At 37.4% G+C, this 23,361-nt stretch overlaps 1 protein-coding gene across 6 annotated transcripts in view; it reads right to left on the bottom strand.

The window, feature by feature from the left end:
- Nucleotides 1–23,361, bottom strand: part of KANSL1 (KAT8 regulatory NSL complex subunit 1) — a 185,893-nt gene that overhangs the window by 13,141 nt on the left and 149,391 nt on the right. For all 6 annotated transcript variants that reach the window (XM_035721191.2, XM_025436764.3, XM_035721190.2 and 3 more), the window contains 3 exons: nucleotides 18,923–19,035; nucleotides 17,967–18,162; nucleotides 1,531–1,702 (listed from right to left, as the gene is read on the bottom strand). In XM_035721191.2, the coding sequence (XP_035577084.1) occupies nucleotides 1,531–1,702; nucleotides 17,967–18,162; nucleotides 18,923–19,035 (481 nt within the window). The remainder of the gene's footprint in view (nucleotides 1–1,530; nucleotides 1,703–17,966; nucleotides 18,163–18,922; nucleotides 19,036–23,361) is intronic.

Below are 23,361 nucleotides of genomic sequence, written 5' to 3' on the forward strand. Positions count from 1 at the left end.
AAGGCAATTCACAACTGTATGTGGTAACACTGTTGACAAATGATCACCATGTTTATAAGCTGATACTCAGCGAGAATGGAAGAGGCTTTATCAGAATCAGAATTAACTACAGGCTTCAGGCTTCTTTACTCAAATATGAGACCATACAATTCAACACTGTGATCCTAGGAGAGTAAGCCAAGAAGTATTTCTAAGTCTTCCTGATGGCTCCATCTGCAAAGTCTAGGAATGCACAGAAAACTGATTTCTCTATTTTATTAACCTGGCGGGGAAGAAGCATGTTACAGTGAAACGAAGGGTAGGCACCAGATGACTCGAATTTATAAATTCAGTAGCCATTCAGCCTTAGAAAAAGCACTTTTCTAAGCCTTTTCTTGATCTACCAAACTGAAGTTTAACACCTTACAAGTTTACTGAGAAGTAAACAAAACAAGTACAAGGAAGGTACTTTGAAAACTAAATAAAATTTTAAGTTGTATGAGCTATAATCCAAATGGCAAGAGAAGGTAAAAGCCAATGAACTAACTCTGAATCTGAAGTAGACAGGAAGATGTGTTACTGTTTTCTCTTTATGTTCTAAAGTTTATTTTACTGTTCCACCACTCCCCACCTAAAATAAAATCCTGCCTAGCTTGCTATCCACATGGTCCAAAGGTTTACTTTTTCTTAAAGGGGCAGATGTAAATAATTTGGGCTTTGCAGGCCACACTCTCTGTTTAGTCTGGGTTGCAACTATGTAATGTTGCTGCCACTGTAGCAGAAAAGTAGCCGCTGACAATATGTACACAAACGAGCATGGATGTGTTCTAATAAAACTTTATAAAATATCGGGATCCCTGGGTGGCGCAGCGGTTTAGCGCCTGCCTTTGGCCTGGGGCGCGATCCTGGAGACCCGGGATCGAATCCCACATCGGGCTCCCGGTGCATGGAGCCTGCTTCTCCCTCTGCCTGTGTCTCTGCCTCTCTCTCTCTCTATCATAAATAAATAAAAATTAAAAAAAAAAAAATATCACTGACACCCTAGTCTACAGAATACCCTATTCTGTTTGATAGTCGATCAAACACAGGATTACTATAATCCCTTCTCCTTTATCTGTTCTTCAAATGATTGAATTTTTTTTTGCCTACTCAAATCCTGCAACAGCTTCAGGACTTCTTATCAGAACTCCCTTGACCGTAAGAAAGGGTTTGATCTAGTATTCCTGCTACCATGTGACTTCTAGTAAAAGTGGAAATATTTAGTGGAAAACTTGGGACCATACTGTAAGCAAAACTAGGCAAGGTTTTATTTTCGATCAGGAGCCACTTGAAAGGCTGGGGGACCATCTCTCTCCTGGCAAGTTGTAATCTTTTAGTGGCATATTTTGGTCTGGTGGATCTGCTGTACCCTATCTGCAAAATTCTAAGAGATTCTGTTGGCTGAAATTGATACCTTGATAGTACCTGGGTTGTACCAGGATCCTGGTTGGTTTTCTGTCACTTTGAAGCCTTTAAGTCTCATTTAAACTTTATATTGTGTGGCTTTCTTACCATCTGGAAATGCTAGGACTGGGTGAACACAAGCGTCCAATTGGGAAAGGCGTTCCAACAGAGGGGCTTCATAGTGAATTTCTGGAGGCATGGTGATGGTGCTGCCTGAGCCACACAGTGCGCAGGAGGGGTTCACATCACAGCCAGAGCGCATCGTGCTGTTCCGGTGAACCTGTGAAGAGCCAAACAGAACGGACAGTTCAGTGACTGCTAAAAAAACCAGCTCTCTCTCATTATCCCAAAGATTCAAAAGGGCCTTTCTATATGCCACTAATAACCAGAAGTTCAATTAGTTTGTTAAAAGATTCCCTTTTGTCCAACATGCTAACCTTCAAAGTAATTAAGTAAACCTGCTGCTTCTTCAATGATGAAATCCAGTTACTTGGAGCCGTAGCCCTAAGCACTTATCTAGGTACCAAACTCGTGAGTTTAAAGCTATTGCAGCTGTGCTGAGGACACCTTATAAAACCTGAAGGTTTCTACCATCTTGATATTTTCAACGGTCCCTAAGATGAATAGTTGGCACTTGATTCCCAGATGGACATGACTTGCTCTCTGGCAATTTCATGCACTTAGGAGCCTGAATAAACCAATCACATCTCTCCTGTTCTTTTCACAACTCCTAAAGACTTTCAGGTGGTCTCAAAACAAGGTCGCTAGTTTCCCTGGATTACACACAGAAATCATTAGCCACTTTTTAACCTAGCCTAAGATTCACGGCTATAAAGTTCATGCCTAAGTAATGAAAATAAATTTGGTATGGGGAGCATTCACACCCTAGTCTTTATATGTTACATTAAATCCAAAGGGCTAAAAAAAATAAATAAATCCAAAGGGCTAGAAACTATTCCCATTAAACTTCTTCTGTACACATGTGGGCAGAATAAGAACTAACCTCTTCTGCTAAGTCCACAATAAAATGTAATCTAACTCTTCAAAAGACAATATTGTTTTTTTAAAAAAAGTCTCTCCCCTCCCCCACAATTTTATACTTTGAGGAATGAACTTCAGGTCTTACTGAATGCAGGATCCCTAGCTTCTAGTGTTAGGACTACACAAGTCTGGCATGTGCCAAATCATGACCCATAAAAAGTCATTTGGACCGCAATACCATCCTGGAAGAAAAGGACCTGCCCACAGAACAGCACCATGAGAAGGGGATGCTCTGAGCAAGGGTAGTATGGTCATAAAAACAAAAGGGTAGCATGGAAACTCTGCTAGCAAAAAGGCAACAACAATTGCAAGAGTTGCATTTAGTTTCCGCACAAACATACATCTCTTGAAAGCTATCTGCCTTTACAGACATATACAGGGAAGAGATAAATAGGAGAACAATGTGGTCTTTATCAACATTCCCCAACTGCCTTCATCATGCAACCACATAGATGGGCAGCATGCAAAGAAGGTATGGTGAAGGTTAGACTGGGCAACATGGACAAAAGTAAAAGAATTCTAATAAGCTGCAGTTGTAGATGCCACTGAAAGGGAATTATACCAATTAAACATGGCACTACTGTGTAGACAACATTAACCGGTACTGTTTTGGGAAGAAATCTCCCTTGCACTTTGTTTTAATCAGGGCTGGCTTTCTGAGAGAGAACATTTTGAGATAGAGAGCTGAGAGAGAGCTGGTGGCAGAGGATGAAAACCACAGAAGACACAGTAAACGAATGGAAGGATTTAGGTAATTAGGCAGGATCTAGAAATTGCACCAAAACTTAAAACATTAAAAAGAGATTAGAAATATATACCAACATCAAAATAATAGATCTTAAAATGGAGGTATGTTTTTCCCTCATAAACTAACCCACTGCATCAATTAGTTGTCTGTATGAAAAACGAACATTTATGGCTGTAGTGTAACTTAAGTCAACAGCCAATAGATCAGATGTAGAATAAAAAGAATATGGCAAAAATAAAGTAAAACTAAGGGAAGAGGTTAAGCTAACAGCTGAAAATTGTCCAAAGAGGAAACAGATGCCAGAAACCGCAAATTTAAGAGCTGTTTTTTGGGGGTTTTCCTTTTCCTTCTTCCTAAACCCACTTTCAAGGGTGGAGTGGACAGGAACAGATCAACGAATCAAACTGTTAAGACTGGCTTAATGAAAAGAAAAAGAAATGCAAACATGTAAGAACCCAAAAAAGCACTATTTAAGTGAAAAACTAGGAACTTTGTGTGTATATATGTAATATGTGTGTACACAGTATGCATTTCTGTGATGTTTAAATGTTATATATTTTTGTGTTACATCTAAGAAGGGAATACCCTATGTATGCCTAAAAAAAATGTAGAGGCTCAGACAAGTCTATTTCCTTGGTGAAATCTTTAAAAACATTAAAGAACAGATAACTTTTTATTCAATTAAGATGGCTGATACCAAAATAAATAAAAACTCTGTCCTTTCATAAAAATAAAATTCTAACTTAAAACTTGACAAAGGCTTTGTGCACACATGTAACTTAAACATCAATCTCACTTTTGAACAAGTCTGTAAAGTAAAATATTAATAAATATAACCTAGGAGTATATATAAAAAGTATCACGAGGCACCTGGGTGCTCAGTTGGTTAAGCTGCTGCTTTTGGCTCAGGTCATGATCTCAGGGTTTTGGGATCAAGCCCCGAGTCAGGCTCCCTGCAGAAAGAGGAGTCTCCCTCTCCCTCTGCACCACCCCCCACCCCACTCATGCTCTCTCAAATAAAGTTTTAAAAAAAGGTATCTTAAATATAATTTATTGAAATGTAAGTTTTTGAACTATTTTGAAGGATAGTTTGGACAACTTTAAAATGACTTCATTCACACATGCTTTGCATAAATCTACAGTTAGAATTTATCCTATGGATATATTTATTAACTACACAAAGACACACATTCACATAGAAATAAGATGCCAAACTGTATACATGAACCTATTTTTAAAAAGATATCATTTATTTGTTATTTGAAACAGAGAATGAGAATGAGCAGGGAGGAGCAGAAGGAGAGGGAGAAGCCTACTCCCACTGAGCAGGGAGCCCACTGAGGGGCTCCATCTCAAGAACCTAAGCCTAAGGCAGATGTTTAACTGACGGAGTCACCCAGCCACCCCAGAACCTATCTTTTTAAATCACAACATGTATCTTATAAGAAAAGAATTTTTAAAAATCACAACAAATATAAACAACCAAACCTGAGCAAGTGGAGATTTGCCTCTGGATATCAGGATTATTCAATATCAGTATATCCATTAATATAATTTCATTTGTATATTTAATTGCTTACTCAACTTCACTTAGATGTTTTAACAGGTACCTCAGTTCAAAACTGAGCTCCTGCTCTTCCCCATTTCTAGCTGTTCAGTGCTAAATCTCTGAATTCATCCTAAAACTCCCTTCTTTTACCATACCCCATTATCCAATCATGAAATCCTGTAGTCTCTACCTTCTAAATGCATCCAGAATCTGACCACTTTATACCACCTCAACTGCAATCACCCTGGTCTTAGTATCTTTTCTCATATGAATTCTTTTGGTGGGAGGACAGAAAGGGGAGAGAAGGAGGAAGGAGAAGCGAGGGGGAGGGGGAGGGGAGGAGGAGGGAAAGAGGGAGGGGGAGGAGGAGGAGAGGGGAAGGGAGAGGAGGAGGGGGGAGAGGGGGAAGTGAGAGGGAGAGAGAAAATCTTAAGCAGGCTCCAAACCCAGCACAAAGCCGGACATGTGGCTTGATCTCATGACTCTGAGAGATCATGACCTAAGCCGAAATCAAGAGTTGGATGCTTAACTGACTAAGCCACCCAGGTGCCTCTCTCATGTGTATTTCTTAAATAACTCCTAGCTTATCTTCCTGTTTGCCCCCTCCTTCTAACAAAAATACAGTTGTAGGGGTAACCTTGGTTCATCAGTCCTTAGCTCATAATGTTCCAATGGTACCCTGTCTCATAAGGAATAAGAGCCAAAGTTCTTGCAATGGTGTGCACAAAAGCTTTATTCCATCTGTCACCTCTATCCCCTCTCTAACCTCATTTCCTTTTATTTCCTGTTTCTCTCCTTGCTCACTCTACCATTGCTATTTCCTCAATATGGTAGGCAAAATTCCAGATCATGAGCCTTTCCATTCTCCTCATGTCTTTTTCTGAAATGTCACCTTCTTAAAAATAACTGTAATTTAAAAACATACAAGTGAAAAAAAGATTCTATTCTTGACTGTTAACAATAACAAAAAATACTCTAGAACTTGTAAACTTAAAGCTCTTTAAAGCTGTTAATGATTAAGAAAGAAAGATTTACACAAATAATCTTAAAACTGTAACTGAAAGAATATATATTTAAAGGGAAAAGTCCCCATAAAATTTCTGATAAGCAAAAATAGAAGGGAGTGACTTGCTCTAATATATATCAAAATATTTTAAAGTTACAGTAATTAAGTCTGCTACAGAAAATTTAAACGGAGACCTAGACCAAAGTATACATGACAGCTTAATATGTAACAAAGGTGATATTTCTAAATGAATTACTTTTAAAAAATGGAAAAGATGACCAATGGAAAACTGTGCTTTCACAGCTTTTCACTTCCACAGTCTAGGGATCACACAAGACAAGACTCCTACAGAAAACATGCCTTCCTCACTCCTGCCCCAGATGAGCTCACTGAGAAATTACAAAGTAGACAAAAATGATGTGAGGCAGTCAGTAGATGCAAAAATGGGGAGATTTGTTCTCAAACAAACTAGAGATGGAGTAATTTTTAAAAAGTGATTTCTAAGCCCAATATGGGAGCTAGAACTCAGGACCCCAAGATCAAGAGTCACATGTTCTACTGAGCGAGCCAGCCAGGCGCCTCTGGAAATGGAATAATCTGAAAGCAATTTTACAGTACATATATTAAAGTTGTTCAAAAAGATAAAGGAAGGAACACCATAAAAGACTAGGAAAGGATGAAAACAAAAAAAAAAAGGGATGTTTCTATAAGCAACCATAAACAAATTTTCAATGAAAAGTACACACAAGTTAAAAAAAAAAAAAAAAACCAACCAACCCACAAAAAACCAAACAACTAACAAGTTTAATAGTAAACTAAACATAGCTGGAGAGAAATCTGATGAACAGAAGAAACAGTCACAGAAGACTACAGAGAACAACAGCAAGACGGGTGGAAATACGAAGAAAAAAGAAAATGTAGAAGAGAGAATGAAACGATCTATGACAATCTATATATATATATACTATATTAAGGAGGAAAAGAGAGGGAAAATTTAAAGAAATAATAAATTTCAAATTTCAAAACTCAAGACAGACAAGAACTCTCAGAATGAGGGTACAAGCTAAGACCAAAGTGGCTAAAAATTAACTCATACATCTAAATATGCCCCTTGTTACTGTAAAACATGGAAACAAAACTCAAAGTACTGGGGCTGAAAGAAGATACACATAAACTATAGAGGAATGAGAAACTGACATAAGAATTTTCATCAACAATAAATACTGGAACGCAATGCAGTATCTTCAAACTGAATAAAAAATTTTCCATGCAGTTAAACCATCATTCAAGAATAAAGGCAATTTATAATGGCAATTACACATATGTATATATTTACACACAAAACAGTATGTAAAGGTTGACTTGACAATTTACTAGACCCTTGTTGGAAGGCTACTGAAGGAAGTGTTCAGCGAGGACAGAGTGGGATGGCAACCACGAACAAGAATGGCAAATGTGTTGGTCAACAGAACTATGAATCTACAGATGACTAATTTGGTAAGTATTTAAAAACAAGGTAACTGGGGTGGCCTGGCTGGCTTAGCTGGTAAGGCATAGGTCTCTTGATCTCAGGGTTGTGAGTTCAAGCCCCCATGTTGGGTGTGGAGCCTACTTAATAAAATTAAAGACTTAATTAACCCAATAGCAGAAGAGCTCCCCCCCGACCCTGCAAAAAAACAGGCACAGAGAAGGCAAGACTTAAAAATTATGAAAGCAATGATTCCAAATCTAATAGTAATCAGAGAAATGTAAATTTCTCTCTGCTAAAACAAACCGTCATACAAAAAATGAAAACAAAGGGACGGAAAAAGATCTACCAAGTACTTACTTACCAAGACACATATTTATTTATTTGTTTATTTTTTAAATTTTACTTATTTATTCATGAGAGAGAGAGAGAGAGAGAGAGAGAGAGGCACAGACACAGGCAGAGGGAGAAGCAGGCTCCATTCCATGCAGGGAGCCTGACGTGGGACTCGATCCCGGGTCTCCAGGACCACACCCGGGACTGAAGGTGGCGCTAAGCCACTGAGCCACCCAGGCTGCCCCAAGACACCTATTTAAAGTAAAATCATTACTGCAGACCAAAAGGGGAAGACAATGATGAAAGAAAAGATAGCAAAAACAAATAAAAACCATTAATTTGTATGTATCTAAGGGGAGATGGGGAAATAAGAGAGGTTGTTTAGAAGTATAAACTTGCAGTTAATAGATAAGTCCTGGAGACCTAACACATGGTATAGTGATTACAGAGACAACAGTACTATATTATAAATATGGGAAGAGACTGGACCTTAATTATTTCAACTTTAAGAAAGAAATGATAATCATATGGCATGATAGAGGTGTTAGTTAAGGCTGGAATTGGCAGACATATCAATGACCAAATCAACACGTATACCTTAAATTTGCACAATAGTATATACCAAATATTTTTTCTTTTTTTTAAAGATTTTATTTATTCATGAGAGACAGAGAGAGGCAGAGACACAGGGAGAGGGAGAAGCAGGCTCCACGAGGGAGCCCAACATGGGACTCGATCCCGGGTCTCCAAGATCATGCCCCGGGCTGAAGGCAGCGCCAAACCACTGAGCCACTCGGGCTGCCCTACCAAATATATTTCGAAGAGAAACTGAAAGCAGACCAAGGACACAGAAGATATGAACACAATTACTAAGCGCAAAATAGAAGTTAAATTTAGAACCCTGAAGTCAACGGGATATGGATATACTCACACCCACACAAACATTGTCTTTTTTAAGGAAGTGTGGACTATTTTCAAAAGATGAACTAAAAGTATGTCTATCAATATGGAGGATCTTGAAAAGACAACAGTGAATTAAAAAAAAAAAAACACATACCAAGTTGCAGAATACGTACACCATGATGGCATTTATAAAAATTTGTATATGAACATTAGACGAAACAATACACACTGCACTTTGCTCATGGATATATATACACATACATGTAGTAAAAATCTAAGAACCTGAACTGGGAGTATAAACACCAAATTCATGATAATGGTTACCTCTGGGGAAGGAAGCAGGTAGCGGAGATGACAGAAGATAAATGTTCATTTATAATTTTCTTTTAAATATTAAAAAAGTCAAGATATTAATATTTAAGGTGGTATGTACGTTTGTTATCTTATTCTCTATATCCTACAGAGTTAAAAAAAATTAGGGAAAGAGGCAGGTAAACCTGATTAAGTTTTTTCATATACAGGGAATTCAAAATTTTCAAATAAATTCAGTGGTAAAAAAAAAAAATTCAGTGGTGCAGAAGACTTTTAGAAAACTGGCAGTGGGAGTAAAATGAAGTCCAACTATTTCTCTAACTAGAGCACAGATATGCTAAATACGAAAGCTGCTGAAACCCAGGAACTGAATTAGGAATAACATCTTTCCAGGCTTAGAACTGAGAAAAAGATTAAACCATCAAATGAGTAGCAGAGACGAAGACTAATGGCCAGTGTACAGAGTAGAATAGTACCCCCTATCCCAGACCCTACCCTAGTGTTCCAACCGGAACCACAAAATGTGACCTTATCTGTAAGAGGCTTTTGCAGATGTGATTAATTTTAACATGAAGTGATACTGAGTTGCGGTGGCCTTAAATCCAATGAATGGTATCTTTAATAAGAAGACCATGTGAAAACACAAAGACCAGACACATAGGGTAGATGATCATGTAAAGACAGAGGCAGAGACATGAGATACACTGACACAAGCCAAGGAATGCTAAGATTTGCTAGCAACCACTAGTAAAGAAAGCAGGAAGTGGCATTTAGAAAGGATTCTTTAGAGAACTTCAGAGGTAGCAAGGGCTGTCATCCTGACTTCAAACATCTAGCCTCAAGAACTGTGACAGGAAACAAATACACTCAGGTACTAAATTTTTCTAGTGAAATCTCAAAGTAACAGATCAACTCATTTTTTAAGAATAATGAAAGAAAGAAAAAAACCCTCAGCATGAGGACTATGAGCAAAACACTGCAGAACAAGGTATAGGGAAGCAAGTCTGAGAAATTCAAAAAGAATATACCTTTGGAAAACTATAAAACAAGTTTGGTAAAACAATTAATGAAACTTCTCATATCTCCAATAGAGTAAAAGATAATAGAGCCTCAATCACATGGAAATAGGGAAGATGAAAGGACAGTAAGAGGACACAGAAAGGAAATATAAAATTTGAAAAGAAAAAATCTTAGGGATCCCTGGGTGGCGCAGCGGTTTGGCGCCTGCCTTTGGCCCAGGGCGCGATCCTGGAGACCCGGGATCGAATCCCACGTCGGGCTCCCGGTGCATGGAGCCTGCTTCTCTCTCTGCCTGTGTCTCTGCCCCTCTCTCTCTCTCTGTGACTATCATAAATTTAAAAAAAAAAAAAAAAAAAAAAAAAAAAAAAAAAAGAAAAAATCTTAATTACTCATGGCAGCAGAACTAAAACCTACCTAAGAGGAACTATAGGTCAGAACTAATGATTTGGAGAATTAAAATAGGATGTGAGCAATAAACTTGTCTTTCTTCCTTTACACTATGGAAGGACCAAAGAGATGAAAACAATGACAGAAATGTTAACAGCTAACATCTGAGTACTTACTATGTTCATCCAAACTATGCCAATCGCTTCCATGTTTAATTTAATGAGGACACTGAGGAGCAGGAAGTAAGAGCCAAACAGGACAGAAAACAGTAACAGAGATAACTGGAAGACTTCCATTTGCAACTATAAACTTAGGGGAATCAAAACCCAAAGCTATTACAAAAGAAGACTTGATAGTGCCATAAAAAAAAAAAAAACCTTCCACACTGTCCATACTGGAAATATTCAATATTTGTGTGAGTTAAATATGGTGGCCACATGTGACTACCAAAAATCTGAAATGTGGCTGTGCAAATAAGGTACTAAATTTTTTATCTTAATTTTAAATAGTTACACAAGGCTATAGGAGCTACCACATGGAACAGTGCAGAGCAGAATTGATTACCAACCAATATAAAAGGACTGAAAATAACACCACTTTAATTCTATGCCAAAACAAAACACAAATAATCACCTTCCCCCTACCACCAAAAGACAGTGAAACAATATTAAGGGACAGAGTTATGAGCTAAGAAACATGGTCAAACTCTTGTTCTGATCCTGAGAAACTACAAATTAAAATTAAGAACTCAATAAATGGGCATATTAAGGTATAAAAGGACTATTAATAATGAAATGTTACAATAAAAATAAGCCTAGGGGATCCCTGGGTGGCGCCACGGTTTGGCGCCTGCCTTTGGCCCGGGGCGCGATCCTGGAGACCCGGGATTGAATCCCACGTCGGGCTTCCTGCGTGGAGCCTGCTTCTCCCTCTGCCTGTGTCTCTGCCTCTCTCTGTGTGTGTGACTATCATGAATAAATAAATAAATTCTTAAAAAAAAAAAAAGCCTAAATAAGTCTTTAAATCTAGTTTAAAAACTGAATATAAAACGAAAAACTTTTATTTAATAAAATATCCATTAAAATCAAAGACTTCAGGCACCTGGGTGGCTCAGTGGTTGAGTGTCTGCCTTTGGCTCAGGTTGTGATCCTAGGGTCCTGGGATGGAGTCTTGCATCAGGATCCCCACTGGGAGCCTGCTTCTCCTTCTGCCTATGTCTCTGTCTCATGAATAAATAAAATCTTAAAAAAAAAAAATCAAAGCCTTCACAGAGATTGGAAACTCAATTGTACATCTTGGGAAAACTCAAAAACTCAAAGGCAAGTTACAAATAGCAAAAAGAGTACTTCACACATAAAAGGCTGTGGAATGACATCCAAAACTACACTCAAAAGAAAATTCAAAAAGTTAAATGTTTTTATTATTACGTAAGAAAGAACAGAAAATAAATTAAGCATTTGAATAAAGACAGAAAGGAGGGAAGAAAAACAAAACAAAACCAACCAAGACCACAGGAAGAAGAAATTACCAGCAAATAACCAATCTTTGAAATAACCAATAAAATAGGATAACTGCTGACAAGATTAATCAAGAAAGAGAAGACAACTATAATTAAGACTGAGGAATGGACACACAACCACAGATAACAAGGATTTAAAAATTAAGAATGCTTTCTACAATTCTGTATGAGTTTATCTGAAAAACCATTATCTGAGAAAGGCTCTATTATCTTTTACTCTATTGGAGATCTGAGAAGTTTCATTAATTGTTTTACCAAACCTGTTTAATAGTTTTCCAGAGGTATATTCTTTTGGAATTTCTCAGGGCAAGAAATAAACATTAGTGATACATGTTATAAAAATTTCCCACTTTAAAGTTTTCTAAAGCACAGCAAATGGTAAAGTGTCCCAATTCTTTTTAAGAAGTTGCCCTATATTGGGGGGATCCCTGGGTGGCTCAGTGATTTAGCGCCTGTCTTCGTCCAGGGGCATGATCCCGGGATCCTGGAATGAGTCCCACATCGGGCTCCCTACATGGAACCTGCTTCTCCCTCTGTCTGTGTCTCTGCCTCTCTCCCTCTGTCTCTCTCATGAATGAATGAATGAATGAATGAATGAAAGAAATCTTAAAAAAAAAAAGAAGTTACCCTATATCAAAATTAATATTGAACTGATAAAAGTATCATCATGAGGGTCACCTGGGTGGTTCAGACGGTTAAACATCCGACTCTTGATTTTGGCTTAGATCATGATCTCAGGGTGTGAGACCAATCCCCATATTAGGAGTTGGGCGTGAAGCCTGCTTAAGATTCTCTCCTTCTCCTTCCCTCTCCCTAACAAAACAAAACTCAAAGTATTGCCATTAAAACCAGCTATGACCAACTATTTCTTAACACTGTTCTGTAAGTACATCTGGTCAAGGAAAAGGAGTAAGTAGTGTATAAAGAGGTATCATTAGTGTATAAAGAGGTATCATTCATATTTATATTTATTCATATTTATAAATAAATATAAATTCAGATTTATTTTTTTGCTGCTGATAGCCTATCTAGAAAATTAATCAACCAAAACAATTCAAAGTGTTCGATTATAGAAATCAACAGCACTCATAACAGTAACAGAAAAAAAATCTCATTTGCATCACAAAAATATCAAGAATGTAGGAAAACAAAAACTGAATGAAGAAATAGAATACTTGGATACATGGAGAAATTCTATTTTCCTTTAATACTTTAAATTATATTAATTCTCTCTAAAGGAATTTCCTTTTTTTTTTAAAGATTTATTTTTATTTATTTATGATAGAGAGAGAGAGAGAGAGAGAGAGAGAGAGAGAGAGAGGCGCAGAGACACAGGCAGAGGGAGAAGCAGGCTCCTTGCCGGGAGCCAGACGCGGGACTCGATCCCGGGACTCCAGGATCACGCCCTGGGCCAAAGGCAGGCGTGAAACCGCTGAGCCACCCAGGGATCCCCTCTAAAGGAATTTCCATTAAAAACCCACTGCAATGCCCATGGATGAATTCCACTATCAAAGTAAAACTCTATTCATTCATCATTTGTTAAATCACAGATTAGTTCAAAGCATTAAAAAATTCTTTCGGCTTCAGGACAGTTTACAAATAAAATATCAGAGCTTCTATTTATTTTATCTCAGCCTTTCAAAATTTATTTTGTATTCTATAATGACTGCAATTGTCCACATGGCACCCCTGCTTCTTCCCAAAAGTTCGACTAGTATTGAAAAGTTAGGCCTCCAAAATCTATCATAACAAGCCCATCAATAAAGAATGCATTTTTTAAAAAGATTTTATTTATTTGACAAAGAGAGAGCACACACATGCGCGCACAAGGCAGGGGTAGTGGCAGGGAGAGGGAGAAACAGGCTCCCACAGAGCAGAGCACCCAATGTGAGGCTTGATCCCAGGGTTCTGGGATCATGACTTGAGCTGAAGGCAGACACTTAACCAACTGAGCCACCCAGGGGCCCCTAGAACCTAGTGTTCTAGATTAAGCTGTACATACCTCATAGAAGCAGCAGGGCAAGAAATAAACATTAGTGATACATGTTATAAAAATTTCCCACTTGAGTGTTTCTTCAGGGGCTTACCTAACTGCTAACATCTACCAAACCAGATCCCTAACAGACATAAGATATGCAATACACAGTAGTACAGGCAACTCATTACGATATGCACTAATATTACAATAAAATGATGATAAAATTCTCCTGGGCCTTACTGATTTCTGTGGAAGATAATCCCATTCTCCCAATCTCAAAGCTCTCTGTCTTCACAACTTTGATATTGAAACACCCTCCCTGGTGATTCTTCCTTAGGACTAGTTTTGAAATCTCTTACATTCTGAGAGCTTTGAGTCTGACTATTGTTTCCTCTAGGATTACTATTGTTACTACTCTTTCTTATTGACTCTAGTATCTTTTATGGCCAATCGACTCCAAACATAAACTACCCGCACACTTTATCTTTTAAAAATAGCTTATGGCACCTCACTGCTCAAAACAAAAATCCTCTAAAATCTAATTGATAAAACCCAAATCAACAGTTTGGGCATTCAAAGCCTTTCATTATTTACTGATAGGTCTCATTCCTGTTTATTTCCAACAAGTGCATCTTACTGAACCCTTCATGGTATCACTGAATTAAGATACTAATGACATAAGAATAGCCTTTTAAGAGCAAAAGAAATGTGCTATCACACTAAAAGTATATCTCAATTTTAACATATATTGTAATTTCAGAAATGTTGGTAAAACTCGATAAAAATTCCAGCTGTGATTCAACTAAGATGACTGTCCTGTAAAACTGAGTAAGTTCCCTAAAGTGAGTTTTATATTTGGTTCTATAATGTAGTAGAGATAATTTAAAATATGTAGGTAAGCCAGTAACACTGACATTAAACATCTGTTTTTTGTATTCTATACTTGTAAATATACTAGTAACCACCTTTCCTGGGCAGGTAGGAATGTGGTGGGAGAGGCAATAACAAATTAATCCAGAAAATATAGCTCCTGATATTCTTTTTCTTTTTTTTTTTTGGTTTTTATTTATTTATTCATGGAGACACAGAGAGGGAAATAGAGAGAGGCAGTGACAGAGGCAGAGGGAGAAGCAGGCTCCATGCAGGGAGCCCAACATGGGACTCGATCCCAGGTCTCCAGGATCAGGCCCCCTGGGCTGAAGGCAGTGCTAAACCACTGAGATACCCAGGCTGCCCAAGCTCCTGTTATTCTTTTTTAACTTGGAAGCAAATCTTATTACAGTTAAGTGTGAACTCAATACCACTTACCGGGCAGCCCCGGTGGCGCAGCGGTTTGCCACCGCCTGCAGCCTGGGGTGTGATCCTGGAGACCCGGGATCGAGTCCCACATCAGGCTCCCTGCATGGAGCCTGCTTCTCCCTCTGTCTGTGTCTCTGCCTCTCTCTCTCTCTCTGTGTGTCTATGAATAAATAAAATCTTAAAAAAAAAAAAAAGTTCACCAACATCAGAAAATGGTTTATCTATTAACATCTTTGCTATCCAGGGTCAGTCATTAGAAAGTAAGCTCCACGAAGGCAAGCACTTTATTCAACAATGAAATCTCAAGAATACCTGGAACAGGGCAGCCCCAGTGGCTCAGCGGTTTGGCGCCGCCTTCAGCCCAGGGCGGGATCCTGGAGACCCAGGATGGAGTCCCACGTCGGGTTCCCTGCGTGGAGCCTGCTTCTCCCTCTGCTTCTCTATGTCTCTCATGAATAAATAAATTAAAATCTTAAAAAAAAAAAAAGAATACCTGGAACAACGTGGGCACTTGACAAAGTACTGAATAAATTTGCTTGGCAAATCCAGCATCACAGGATGATAAAAGGCAAGATGCCTGCTCATCAGCAAACATCACTGAGCAAGGAGACACAGTGAGCAATCAAGACAGACAGAATGGCCTTTGCCTCCAACACTGACAGAACTCCTGCATTTCTGCTATAACCAGCAAATGGTTTATTTCCCAAACTCAATTTATTTCTTTTTCACTTTTGTAGGTCAGGATGATTGTGTTTTTAGAAACTGGCATTGGGACCGAAGAGTCTTTAGTATGCTTTATGTGTCTCTTCTAAAAGTACATTAGATTTTAGGCACAGACCAGAAAAATCTGTCAATAGAAACAAGGTTTGCTAGTTCACAGATTAAAAAGAATCCAGGAGGCCACCCTACATCACAGAAGAAAAAAAAAATTTACAAAACTTTTTACAAAACCCCTAGATATCATGACATAGTGGAATTAGCAAACTGCCAAAACAGAGGAAGGACACGATTTCCCTGTGAGGTTTTTGGTTTTGTTTGGTTGAGGTTTTTCTGTTGTTGAAAGCATCAGTCATGATCAGAAACTACTTTCTTACATTTGACAGTAATATACTGTCGTCTTCTTTTTTTTTCTTTAAATATAGTTTTCTTGCTTTTCCTAAATCAACCCCTCAACCTCTAAGAAAATAATTTAGATTTACAGAAATATTAATTAAAACATTGAGACTCAAATATCAATGAGAATCTTGCCAAATATCTTTTTTTCTGGTATTTGGTAATTTAGGAATTCTGAGGAACTGACAAGAGAAAAATGGCACAACCCGATAGTTAAATTTTTACTTACAATACTTTCCTTAAAAAAAAAAAAACAAAAAACAACAAAAAAAACCCCACAACACTTCAGTCCAATTGCATAAGATAGGCCCAACACTGAAAATCCACTGCCCAAATATTAATGGTTCCAACAATTCTCTCCCTTCTTCGTCATCAGTTTTTTCACCAGCAATATATTGTAAAAGCTCTATCATAAGAAAGATTTCCCTTCACATAAACTTTTCTCTGCTCTCCTTTACAGAAATATTCTTTGAAAGCATTATCCTAAACAGTTCCCCCCCAATTCCTTGCCTCCCATCCTCTCCTAAACCCACTCCAAGCAGAATTTCACTCTCTCCCATTAGCAAAAGAACTTATACAGATCTCAAACAGCCCTAATCCGGCCACATCCAAGAGTCAGTTTGCTGTCTTCATCTAACTGGACCTGTCTACAGCATCCATACACCATCCTCCTTCCTCTCTGACACATGTTCTTCATTTACTGTTCATGGGTCTCATTTTCTTCACTTTCCTTCTATTTCACTAGTCACTCCTTTCTAGGCTCTTCCTTATCCTTGGAATGTCTCAAGGCTTAATTCCATCTGAGCTCCCCAGCAGTCCTTATTCCCTTCATCTGCTACATTTTTCTCCCTAGCACTTAATACTATAGGACATACCATTATCCTTATTTTGTTGTTTTCTTTTCTGTCTCTACTCACTAGAGTATTTCAGGAGTGGAAATATTTTTATCTGTTTTTTAGTGTCATATTCCCACTGCATAGAACAGACCTAGTTCACTGTAGGAGCTCAATAAATATTTATTGAAAGAATGAACAAGTGAATAATAACCAAAATACTAACAGGAACAGCCACGTTGTACCAGTAATTTATCAGCCAGACACCCCCATGAGTAAGTTACATGTATTTCATTGAGCTCTCTAATAACCCTATGAGATCTGAGGCTTGGGATGAAGGGAAGGGTCTGGGAAGGGGATTAAGGGGGTGTTAACATGTTTCACATCACACAACTACTAAATGGCAGTGTCATGATCCAAACCCAGGTTTATCTTCTTCAAAGTTAATACCATTGCATGGTATTAATTTTACCGAAGTATTATTTCATTAGTTTTGGAATAAATCCAACTCTATTTGAAGAGGCAGCAATCAAAAGTTTCCTACATTTGTGAATTAATCTCCATTTTCTGTGTGAAGACCAACATTCATTTCATCACATCAATTTAAACATTTTAACACAGATTATTTGACAGGAACGCATGCCACATTGCCATTTCCAGTGGTAACAGGACAAGTGGAAAGTGCATCACTCTCCTCTTAAGTGTTGATGGCAGCACTTAACTCTTCTTTCCCATTTCTATTACAAAGCTCAAGTCAGTGATTTCCAAACGTGCCTCAAGAAATACCTGGGAGTTTTTCTGCTTTCCGAAAATAAAAAAGAGTCCCAGGCCCAGCTTTAGAACAATGAAGACATAACTTCTAGAAACAATTGTCAGGAACCCAGCATTTTCTCAAGCTCCCCAGGAAATTTGGGTGGTTAGCCAAGTTTAGAAAATATTAGTCAAATGAACCAAACTTGGCAAAAGACTAATAATTCTATCTGAGCATTTGGGCTCACTGTTTAACAATAACCAAGTCTCATTGGTACTGACCTTCCTGGAAAGAGGAACGATGCTATTGGGTCGAACAAGCCTTCGTTTCTTACAGCTCAGCACAGGACGTGTTCGGGCTGCCACACAGGTGCCATCAGTTGATGAAGAAACTAGATTGAGTCGTTGCTTTTTTTGTAATTGTTCCTCAGCATCAGAGATGTCACCTGGAATGTGGTCTGCCAAGATAGGCTGTAGACTATACAAAGGGAAAGAAGAACATTCACTTCTCAGAAGACAAGGAAACAAAGCCTCTGATATCGCTTTAACCTCCTCTGGTTACAAATGTTCACAGACACAATTATTCTGGAGCAGATGCATGTCACTTCCTAAATAAGCACAGTATATGCTTATTTTTAAGAATCTTGGTGGACATTAACATCATGTCTGAAAAGTGCAAGTTAGTAAGTGAAAAACTCAGGTTCCAAGTGATTGAGTTCTCTTCTATAACAGAAACATGAATAATAATAATAAAAAAAATCCAAGAAAATTGCAACTGGTAAGAAAACGATTAATCATGCCCAAATGATTAATCTTAACCCATTAATGTTAATGGGTTTCCCAAAAATCAGTTCTTCTGTGAAATCTGACTTTAAAGGATGTGTATACACTATTCTAACATAGGGGGATTCCTTCAATTTTCATAAATACAAATTCACAAACATGGCCTTTAGGGAGCTAATAATCTGTCCTAAGAGTAAGAGAGTTTATGTAAACACTTCTCAAGAATTCTACCAAGCTAGGACCAACCATAACGACTCACAGTAACAGTAGGACCTTTTATTTTTTCCTCCATGGTAAGTTAATTTTAGGCTACCATAAATAAAAGGGAAATATATTAGCATGCTAATTAAAATATACTTGCTACAGTAAGAAGCATGCACAATACTATTAAGTGATAAGTTTTCGGTCTTAAAACTAGGATTAGTGGTTTAGGAAGCAGAAGACATACAACTTACGTGTTAATAACTCCATTGACAGGTCTCAATGCTCCACATGATTTGGTAGACAATGACTCTGAAGGATGACCAGAGGCACCATGGTTTTCCAGTGGCTGAGAAACAGACTCAATCTAAAGGAGAAAGATAAAAATACATTGTTAACATTTAACCAATAGCATCCAGAATGAAAATCAGCACAATATCATTTAAATTAAACACCTAAAATTTCTGACAACCAATTTGAAAAAACAAAACTCATATGGCTGAGGAAAAAAGAAAATAACTAAGAGAACTGGCTTTCACTTTGGGGTAAAGAAGAGTAAGGAACCAAAATATTTAACAGACTAATATGAAGTACTCACTGATCGGGAAATGACTTAATGATTCCATGAAACAGAAGCTTAGTAAAATAATTACATAGTAAGAGTCTTCAAGTAAGGATCATAGGTTCACTACCAAGGCAACTAAGACGCAAGGTGAATGTAGTTAATACCTGCTTAACTTCATGGTAGATGCTGGAAACCTCTTTCCAGAAAATTGTACTTTGTGTAAATACACATACATATGATAAGATAGAAAAAAAAAACAATAAAAGCTCTGTAACTAATTACCTAATGCTATCAGGTAGTAACTACTATCTCTGAACTACATAAATCAAATATATACTTAGGACATAAACCGAAAAAAGGGAGGTGGGGAAAGAATCTGGAAAAGTTTGAATGGGACTACTTCAAAATAAATTATGTACTCATTAGGCTCAAAAGGGATAGGTACAGCCATGAGATGTCAGTCATGTGGAGTCTCTGAGTTACAGGCAATAAGGCCACAGATACATTTATCCCTCCACCCTGCTGCTGCTGGAATATCACAGAAAGGCAGTAGGCTTTGTCTGCTTACACTCAAAATGACTTTAGGGTGTTCTTAGGTTCTTCTTCCTGTAAATGTTACCAGTTCATATCAAAGCCAGTATTTTGAGGCTGAAATTCTGTTTTTCAGTATTGCTCAATTTCTTTTGATCTTTACACCCCCAGGGAGAAAACACCAAAGAATCTGCAGACCTGAAACCAGCTGTAGGCAAGTATCAAGAAAGGACAATAGACTGGGAAGCTAACCAAAATGTTTTAATACAAATTATCCAAAAAACTAGATCAAAGTATACATGCAAAAAAGACATAAGCAAACTACAACAAGTGAACACTGGGAAAATGCTCTTATATGTATCTTGTACATGTACTAAAATACTACAAAAATCCTGAGCAACTGTATCAGCCAATCATGTCAAAATTATGGTAAATTTGGCACACATACTCATTGCCTTAACACTACACCAATCTCCTCTTGTTAAGTAGCAAGACTTATAAAGATGTTCCTATCACTCAATTCTAAAAATCTATCTTAAAGAAATAATCCAATAAACACATTTCCCAAAATCTTATACACAAAGATGGTCACTGTAATGCTATATATCAATAATATAAATGCTCAACATCTGAGGCACAGTTATAAATTGTAGAATAGTAAACCAGAATGTAAAATATAATCACAAAAGACATTTCTTTTTCCTTTACACCAAAATGATATTTAAAATATTTTTAAAAAGTCTTTTATGTAGAAATGATTTTAGAAAAAGATTAAAAATATTTTTAATACAACTGTGATGACTATAAATGTACATATATAGACAATGACAGGACAGAAATGGTGTTAGAACAAATTTTTTTAGATAATATTTTTACATTTAAAAAAGTACATAATTATTAAAAAAATAAATAAATAAAAAATAAAAAAGTACATAAGCAATGCCTGGGTGGCTCAGTGGTTGAGTGTCTGTCTGCCTTTGGCTCAGGGCGTGATCCTGGGATCCGGGATCCAGTCCCACATCGGGCTCCTTGCAGGGAGCCTGCTTCTCCCTCAGCCTGTGTCTCTGCCTCTCTCTCTCTGTGGGTCTCTCATGAATAAATAAATAAAATCTTTAAAAAAAGTTGATAATCCCAAATATCCACCTGAATGCTAACAAATATTTACTATTCAGGGGGAACCTCAAAAAGCCCGAACAAACTTCATGGAACGACAAAGGACTAGATAATCAAAAGGATTTAATATCCAGGTTTGCATTAATGAGCCGATGTGTGACTCCTGGCATGTTAACAGCTTTCCTAAGATTACAGAAGTCCTTTCAACATGAATTTCTGTGACTGTGAACTTTTTGCTGGTATGCTGATCTTACGAACTTCAGTCAATTTCATGCTTATTTAAATACTAGCATTTAACATTACGGCAGATATATTCTATACATTTACATATTTTACAAGGTGTCACATATAAATAACAGGATGAATCTACATTTGATTAGTTTCTTTTGTAGAGATTATGGGACAATAAACTGTAAGGACACCTATCAAGACTAAATGTTGCCATTCTTTAGCAAAATCTCTTTTCAAAACAAATTTATCTTTCTTACAAAAAGTCTGAAGAAAAGCACAAATCATCAGTAATTTCACAACCTACAGATAACCACTGCTAATAGCCTATGTTGTTTTTCATGCCTATAAGATACATATACTTGAATGCCATTAATATTCAATGTGAATTTTACTGATTTTCTTAGAGGAACCTGAACTTTTTTCTTGGGGGCAATTCAGCCCCCAAATTAAAACTGAAGTCAACAGGGAAAACATTATTTAGCATGGAAATGCTTGTCAAAGATAAAACAGCACAAGCACAGAGCAAGCAATCAAGAGCATGAACCACAAAGAGGGAATGTGCCTAGCTTCCAGTCACAACCATACAAGCAGGCACTGAATTATCAGAGGATGGTAGGATATTCTATAATCACGCTGAGATCCAATAGCAGAGCATTGGGGCAATTAGGTTCATCACTCATTCTCAAATGTAAAGAACTTAAAATATTAAGACCAATCCTCCAACAGTGTTCCATCTGGAAAAAGAAAAACACAACTCACAACACGCACAATTTTACTTAAAGCTACTTAATTGCATTCACACTTAAGAAAGAGCAAACACTCCCTATCCTGTGGTCCCAAAGAGTGCAAAGGCAGAGTAGATACATTAATAAATACTTCACAAATATTAAAATCACATACTAAATTAAGCTTGATCATCACTACTGCAGTGGTTTACATCATTAGTATTTTCAGGGAAGTAATGCATGATTCAGATTATCAGTCTTCCAATGGGAAACTGTAAAAAGGATCAAAGATTTTAATGCTCTCCCATGCAGAAAGCAGGAGTTGTTATTGAGCTTCTCTTGAATTGTATGTGTTCAGATAGACTCAGGGTGTATGCATCCCACATCCAGAAAGAAAAGAGGAGAAAAGCTGAAGAGATAGAAAATTTGTTAATTTCCCTTTTCCCAAAAGCAGAGACTCAGGGGATTACCTTTTGGGGTGATCTTAGAGATGCCACTTTTAGTAGCAAGGAGGGTTACTGAAGTGATTTCTTTCATGACTGAAAGGGCTAGGTATATGGAATAAAATAACACAGCAATGAGATTCAAATTTGTTATTCACAGAAAGTACATATCTGTCTGATCCATCACTCCAGTCTTTTGGCCAGACCAATTAGTGTGACCAAATTAAGTTAAATTAAATTAAAGTCTTATGGGGTAGATTTTCCTGGGGTCTAAGAATCTGTGCGCATTCAATTTACTCTGCCAAAAAAGTAGAGAAAGCAAAAGGGTAAATATCAAAGGCACACACTTAAAAACACATAATCTGCACAATATGTATCTTTAATTCACTCAATTAATACCAGGTCATAACTGCTTAAAATAGCAATTTTTAAGTGCAACACATTTATTTGTTCAGAAAATTTAACAGTTCCATTTTGGTTATTTACTGGTTTTCTGACCAACGTTATCAAAAAGGAGAAAAAAAGCAAACTAAGGAATTCAACTTTCAGGAGCACCTGGGTGGCTCAGTCAGTTAAGTGTTGCCTTTGGTTTGGGTCATGATCTCAGGGTCCTGGGACTGAGGCCCTGGGTCAGGCTTTCTGCTCGTTTGAGGAGTGTGCTTCTCCCACTCCTTCCCGTTTGTGCTCTATGTTGCTATCTCTGTCTCCCTCTCTCTCAAATAAATGAACAAAATCTTAAAAATTCAACTTTATTCTTAGTTCAAAATAAATTACTTTTTGGTTTTATACGAATTATTTCATGTTTTAAGCTCATCTCAATAATACTCAATATAGTCTTGCTTAAAATCAACAAAATATTGCTGGCCATAAACAGTGCACACCAGTCATTTCCATGAACTAGTATCATGGCCAGGAAATTGTGCTAAACTGGGAATGGAACTTTCTGAAAATTCCACTTCCATCAAGTTACTTAACTAAGTTTCCATTTTAGCACATACAAAACGGGGACTATATATGCCTCAATTTCCCCTACTGTACTGAAGTTAAAAGAAAAATCTATACAGGGGAGCTTATGTGGCTCAGTT

The sequence above is a fragment of the Canis lupus genome, chromosome 9 (genome assembly GCF_003254725.2).
Source record: "Canis lupus dingo isolate Sandy chromosome 9, ASM325472v2, whole genome shotgun sequence".
NCBI lineage: Eukaryota > Metazoa > Chordata > Mammalia > Carnivora > Canidae > Canis > Canis lupus.